Source organism: Peromyscus leucopus, chromosome 3, assembly GCF_004664715.2.
Source record: "Peromyscus leucopus breed LL Stock chromosome 3, UCI_PerLeu_2.1, whole genome shotgun sequence".
NCBI lineage: Eukaryota > Metazoa > Chordata > Mammalia > Rodentia > Cricetidae > Peromyscus > Peromyscus leucopus.
Window position 1 is genome coordinate 86,135,808 of NC_051065.1, and position 7,903 is coordinate 86,143,710.

The 7,903-nt window shown below is 39.4% G+C and overlaps 1 gene segment (V, D, J or C); it reads right to left on the minus strand.

Annotated features, from left to right (window-relative positions):
• Window positions 1-5,895: 5,895 nt before the first annotated feature.
• On the minus strand, window positions 5,896-6,546 carry LOC114689122. The segment is given in 2 exon segments: window positions 5,896-6,314; window positions 6,480-6,546. Coding segments are annotated over 2 exon segments (468 nt in total).
• Window positions 6,547-7,903: the final 1,357 nt, after the last annotated feature.

Consider the following 7,903-nt stretch of genomic DNA (forward strand, 5'->3'; position numbering starts at 1 on the left):
GAACTTTCTCTAAAATCGACCACATACTTGGTCACAAAGCAAATCTCAACAGATACAAAACAATTGGAATAACCTCCTGTGTTCTATCAGACTACCATGGTTTAAAGTTAGATTTCAACAACAACAAAAACTACAGAAAACCTATAATCTCATGGAAACTGAATAATGCTCAACTGAATCACCAATGGGTTAAGGAAGAAATAAAGAAAGAAATTAAAGACTTCCTAGAGATCAATGAAAATGAAGACACCACATACCCAAACTTATGGGACACTATGAAAGCAGTGTTAAGAGGAAAATTCATTGCACTAAATGCCCACATAAAGAAGTTAGAAAAATCTCACACTAGTGACTTAACAGCACATCTGAAAGCTCTAGAACAAGAAGAAGCAAAGTCTCCCAGGAAGAATAGATGCCAGGAAATTATCAAAGTGAGAGGTGAAATTAATAAATTAGAAACTAAGAGAATAATACAAAAAATTAATGAAACAAAGAGTTGGTTCTTTGAGAAAATCAACAAGATAGACAATCCCTTATCCAAACTAACCAAAAGACACAGAGAGAGAATCCAAATCAACAAAATCAGAAAAGAAAAGGGGGACATAACAACAGACATTGAGGAAATCCAGAGAATTATAAGGCCATATTTCAAAAAACCTCTACTCCACAAAACTGGAAAACCTAAAAGAAATGGACAATTTTTCTGGATAGGTACTACATACCTAAGTTAAATCAAGACCAGATAAACTATTTAAATAGCCCAATAACCCCCTAAGGAAATAGAAACATTCAATAAAAGTCTTCCAACCAAAAAAAGCCCAGGACCAGTTGGTTTCAGCACAGAATTCTACCAGATCTTCAAAGAAGAGTTAATACCAATACTCTCTAAATTGTTCCACATAATAGAAACAGAAGGGACATTACCAAACTCCTTCTATGAGGCTACAATTACCCTGATTCCTAAACCAAACAAGGATACAACAAAGAAAGAGTACTGCAGACAGATCTCCCTCATGGACATTGATGCAAAAATTCTCAATAAAATACTGGCAAACAGACTCCAAGAACACATCAGAACAATTATCCACCATGATCAAGTAGGCTTCATCCCAGGGATGCAAGGGTGGTTCAACATACGAAAGTCCATCAATGTAATACACCATATAAACAAACTCAAAGAAAAAAACCACATGATCATCTCACTAGATGCAGAAAAGGCATTTGACAAAATCCAACACCCCTTCATGATAAAAGTCTTGGAGTGATCAGGAATACAGGGAACATACCTAAACATAATAAAGGCAATTTACAGCAAGCCAACAGCCAACATCAAATTAAATGGAGAGAAACTCAAAGTAATTCCACTAAAATCAGGAACGAGGCAAGGCTGTCCACTCTCCCCATACTTATTCAATATAGTACTTGAAGTTCTAGCCAGAGCAATAAGACAACATAAGGAGATTAAGGGGATTCAAATTGGAAAGGAAGAAGTCAAGCTTTCCCTATTTGCAGATGACATGATAGTATACTTGAGTGACCTCAAAGATTCCACCCAGGAATTGATAAAGCTTATAAACACCTTCAGCAACATAGCAGGATACAAGTTCAACTTAAAAAAAATCAGTAGCCCCCCTATATACAATGGACAAAGAAGGTGAGAAGGCAATTAGAGATACATCACCCTTTACAATAGCCACAAATGACATAAAATACCTTGGGGTAACACTAACCAAGCAAGTGAAGGACATATATGACAAGAACTTTAAGTCCCTGAAAAAAGAAATTGAAGAAGATGCCAGAAAATGGAAAGATCTCCCATGCTCATGGATAGGCAGGGTTAACCTAGTAAAAATGGCAATCTTACCAAAAGCAATCTACACATTCAATGCAATCCCCATCAAAATACCAACACAATTCTTCACAGACCTGGAAAGAATAATACTCAACTTCATATGGAAAAACAAAAACCCCAGGATAGCCAAAAGAATCCTGTACAATAAAACAACTTCTGGAGGCATCACAATCCCTGACTCAAGCTCTACTATAGAGCTACAGTAATAAAAAAAACAGCTTGGTATTGGCATAAAAACCGACATGTGGACCAATGGAATCGAATTGAAGACCCTGACATTAACCCACCTACCTATGAACATATAATTTTTGACGAAGAAGCCAAAAGTGTACAATGGAAAAAAGAAAGCATCTTCAACAAATGGTGCTGGCATAACTGGATATCAACGTGTAGAAGGCTGCAAATAGATCCATATCTGTCACCGTGCACAAAACTTAAGTCCAAGTAGATCAAGGACCTCAACATAAATCCAGCTACTCTGAACCTGGTAGAAGAGAAAGTAGGAAGTAGTCCTTAACGCATTGGTATAGGAGATCACTTCCTAAATACAACACCAGTAGCACAGACACTGAGACAAACAATCAATCAATGGAACCTCTTGAAACTGAGAAGCTTTTGTAGAGCAAAGGATAGTCAACAAGGCAAAGCGACAGCCTACAGAATGGGAAAAGATCTTCACCAACTCCACATGTGACAAAGGACTGATATCCAGAATATATAGGGAACTCAAGAAATTAGACATCAAAATGACCAACAGTCCAATTGAGAAATGGGCTTTAGAACTAAACAGAGAATTCTCAACAGAGGAAACTCAAATGGCTGAAAGACATTTAAGGAATTGCTCAACATCCCTAATCATCACGGAAATGCAAATCAAAACAACTCTGAGATACCACCTTATGCCTGTCAGAATGGCTAAGATCAAAAACACTGAAGACAGCTTATGTGGAGAGGATGTGGAGCTAGGGGAACTGTCCTCCACTGCTGGTGGGAATGCAAGCTTGTACAACCACTTTGGAAATCAATATGGCGCTTTCTTAGAAAATTGGGAATCAATCTCCCCCAAGATCCAGCTATACCACTCCTGGGCATATACCCAAGAAATTCTCAATCATACCACAAGAGCACTTGCTCAGCTATGTTCATATCAGCATTGTTTGTAATAGCCAAAACCTGGAAACAACCTAGGTGCCCTTCAACTGAAGTATGGATAAATAAATTGTGGCACACATACACAATGGAATACTACTCAGCAGAGAAAAACAATGACATCATGTTGTTTGCAGGCAAATGGATTGATCTAGAAAAAATCATCCTGAGTGAGGTAACCCAGACTCAGAAAGACAAATATGGTACGTACTCATTCATAGGAAGATGCTAGATGTGAAACAAGGATGACTGGCCTGCTACTCACATCACCAGTGAGACTACCTGGAAAAAGGGACCCCAAGAAAGACACGGAGTAATGGATGAGATCTTCATGAACAGCCTGGGCATGAGTTGGAGCAATGAAGGGCGAGGGTCGAGGGAAAGAGAGCGGGAGATCCTAGCTGGATCAAGAAAAGAGAGGGAGAACAAGGAATAGGAGACCATGGAAAATGAAGACCACATTAGAAAAGGAAGAACCAAAATGCTAAAGAGTCCCACAGAAATCCACAAAAATACCCCTACAAAAGACTACTGGCCATGGTCGAGAGACAGCCAGGACTGACCTACTCTGGTAATGGGATGGCCAAATACCCTAATAGCTGTGCCATAAACCCCATCCAAGGACTGAGGATTGTGGCTGCAGACATCTGCGGCTAGGCCCCTGGTGGAGTGCTGGGAGTCTAATTAGTGAGAAAGAGGAGGGTTTATATGAACGAGAATTGTTGAAACCAAGGTTGGATAAAGCACAGGGACAAATAACTAAATGAATGGAAACACATGAACTATGAACCAAATCCTGAGGGGCCCCCAACTGGATCAGGCCCTCTGAATAGGTGAGACAGTTGATTGGCTTGATGTTTGGGAGCCATCTAGGCAGTGGTACCAGGTCCTGGGCTAGTTGCATGAGTTAGCTGTTTGAAACCTGGGACTTATGCAGGGACGCTTGGCTCAGTCTGGGAGGAGGGGACTGGACCTGCCTGGACTGAGTCTATCAGGTCGATCCCAGTACTTGGGGGAGACCTTGATTTGGAGGAGGTGGGAATGCGAGGTTTGCTGGGGGGAAGGGAAGGGGGGCTGGAAGGGAGAGAACAAGTGAATCTGTGGCTATTATGTTGAACCAAATAGTATTGTAAAATAAATAATAATAATAATAAAAAAGAGAAAAAAAAGTGAATGGATCATGAATGCTATGACTCAATTTCTGGATTAATCTTTTGCTGATTCATGATTAAATGGTATTATTCGGAGGTGGTGGAAAGTATGAAGTTAGTGCTAACTGAGGAACTAGGGGAATGTTTCTAAAGACTGTGTCCAGTCCCTGGCTTTGTCCCACCTCCCTTTGCTTCTCAGCTGCCATGAGATAAACATCTTTCCCCTGTCATGTCCTTCCTCCATGATATTCAACTTCATTTGTGTCCACAACAATGATGCTAACCTATGTTGGTCTGACACAGAAACTGTGAGCTGAAGAAATCTTTGCCTTTTAAGTTGTTTTCCTCAGATGTTTTGTCACAGTGAAGAAAACTCTAAACTTGGCACAGTCGACATCACTTCAAGATTTTCCTGGGGAAACACCTGGCACAACTGTGTTTCCAGGCACAACCACAACATGCAACTTTGGACACACTGATTCCTAAGGAGATAGTTTTAAGGTATTTGGAGATCTCCAGCAATTTTATGTAGTCTGTAACACACTTGTTCCCTGCTATATCTCCAAAATAGGTGCTTGATAATTTTCTTAACCAAAATATTGATAAGATTAATTTGCATATATTTCACACAGGTGCACAAATGATTGCCCTCTAAAAACACGAAATTCTACTAATCGATATGTGATGGAAAGACCGGACAGCAGCACATGTTAACACATCATTACTTCCAACATTAGAGTGGAGAGAGGATTCTTGGTATCCACAGTTGGAAAGCAGATGAGGAGTCCTCTGAGGGAAATGCAGCCCCAGAAACATGGGCAACAAATATCACATTTTCATTTCTTTTTGGATTCTAAATATGTTGTGTACTAAGTTTGTGTATGTACATATATATGTGTGCATGTATGTGTATCTCTTTATGGGTTCATGATCATGTATATGTGTGTGTGTTTGTATATGTGCATATGTATGTGGTATGTGTATACAAATGTGTGTATGTACTTATGTATATATGTGTATGATGTGATAAAAATACAAGAGATTACATGGATAATGCAAAAATGGATAACAGCAGGGAAGAGAAGGGGAAATTAGAAAGGTTAGTGGATGAGGGATATACTTGAAAGACATTGATGTATGACATTTGTATGCTATGAATAAACATTAATAAATTCAATGTGAAGCAAGATTGTTGAGAATGCAAAGACAGTTGCCACAGAGCTTGACATCAGACCTGAGATTTATCCCCAGAACCCATATCACAAAAAGAAAGACTCACATCCAAGTTTTCTTCTGACTACATTTGTGCACCTCCATACATGTACACATGCATGCACAAAAATGTAATTAACTAAAATATAATTTAAAATTAAAAGAATTTATGAAAAAGGAAAGAAAAACCTTGAGAAATATTTAGCAGAAAAGAAGTAAGACAGTCTTCTATCAGCTAGAAAAAGAAAGAAACTTTCCTAGAGCAGCAAACTGAAATGATTTTTGCCTACATTATCACTTCAGCCTAAAGAGTCATATGTTAGACACCAGAACTCCATATCCACAAAAATATAAATCTCTAATACTGAAGCAACAGAATTTGTGGTAATGTGTTTCAGAAGAACAGAAAGATAATACCGAGTTCTTTCCTGAATTTCCATATATACGTTTTTCATACCAAGAGACATTGAACTCATTATATTTAGCTGGGCTCTGCAAACTTTTACATCAGTGTTTCAGGCACACTGGCTCTCAGGCAGAAGGGGGAAGTGGAAGTGTGCAGGTCCAGGGCTGTGTGTGGTGCAGGCAGCTGCTGAGACTCTCAGAGGAGGTTTTTGTTGGAGGCTGAAGCACTGTGGGAGGAGTACTGTGTAGCTGCTGACAGTAATAATCTGCCAGATCTTCAGCCTGAACATTGTTGATGGTGAGAGTGTAATCTGTCTCAGATCCACTGCCTATGAAGCGATCAGGGACCCCAGTGTCCCGAGTGGATGCCCAGTAGATCAGACGTTTAGGAGCCTGCCCAGGTTTCTGCTGGTACCAGTTCAAGTAGTTCCTGCTATTGCTGCCAAACAGACTCTGGCTGGACTTGCAGCTGATGGTGACCTTCTCTCCTGCTGACACAGCCAGGGAGGATGGAGACTGGGTCATCACGATGTCCCCACAGATACCTGTGACCATGAAATGACAATGAACATGCACAGAAACACAAACACACATTATGACAGTGAAAATGTCATTTAATGTCCTTATAATGTCATATTGTCAAAGTATTATTATGTAAGAAACATTGTGCCCTGACACTGAAATAATTATAATATTTTGTAATTTCTCACCAGACACCCAGAGCAGCAGGGACATGAGAACTTGAGTTTGTGACTCCATCTTGCTCCCCCTGCTGTATGATGCAGTTTTCACTGGAAAGCCCTTGTTTATAAATACTGAGCAGCTGGGCTGGGCTGGAAGGGCTCATGCAAAGCAGTCAGCAAATACAAAAGCAAATGCCTAGGGAGTTTGTGTGAGAACAGCTGGTGTCAATCAACAGGCAAAAATACCATCAATGAGAGCATGAACAATCACTGAAAGGGATCCATTTACAGCATTTCCAAGAAAAATCTGCTAGGTGCTCTAATAACAGCTGTGGGTTAAAATTCAAGACAAACATAACTTCACAGAGAGCGTGAGCAATCACTGAAAGGGATCCATTTACTGCTTTCCAAGAGAACTATACTAGGTACTTTAAGAACAGCTGTGGGTTAATATCCAAGACATATTTAAATCAGGTGACTTTTGCAGAAATGTGAGGAGAGGTATCTCAGATTTTCAGTCCTAGGGAAATCATAAGATATGCTCTCAAAACTTGCAACAACAAATTAGGAAACAGAGTAAGAAGACATGTAATAAAAGAAGGGAGAGAGATGGGGGAAGGGGGTTATTGGGTTAAAATTTGTTATCATCCATCTGCAAAGCCACTCTTACACAGAGGACAATGAAAAGTGTCTCAGACATCTGGCCTCCAGTTTCAGGATAAGTATAGGACAGAGATGCAAAGAAAAGCCCAGGATTCGCTCTGTGGAAATAATGGGGGTCATGAATTTAAGCCTGGGATCAGAGAAGCTTTAATCTTGAAGCAAAGATAAACCCAGCAGAAACTAGCAAGTATCATCCCCACCACTTTGATAACTGAAAGATGCCTCTAAATTTGGGGAAATGGAAGGGAAATAAACCAAACCAAATGTATTATGGGACTGGGGAACAAGTGGTAGGAATAAAAATTGTGTCATCTCCTTAAAAAAAAAGAAACCAAATTTCTCCAAGAAGTCATGGCTGTAGACAAACACTGCCAAGAGTATTTATTCCAGAAATACATATTCTATGGTAATTTAGAAATTAGCTATATTGAAATGGGTCAACATGGTCTTGCTGACATATTGAACAGACAAAAACTTTGCCAGAAGGGGTATAGCCATGCCAAATCAAGCAATAATCGTACAAAGAAAAATAGACCACAATATCATAGATTTTTGCCATCCAAAGGAAAAAATATTTGTGTATGGATGAAAATCAGTAACAATAACAGAAATCAAAGAACCTTCCAAGATTCAGAGTAGTGAAACATGAAAGCATATATAAGAAGTACATTATAGACCCAGTATTCTGTGTAAATTACAAGAAACAAAAATAAATAAAATATCATGATAAAGAGTTGAGATTCACATCTGTAATCCCAGAACTGGGGAGACAGTAGCAAGAGGACCAT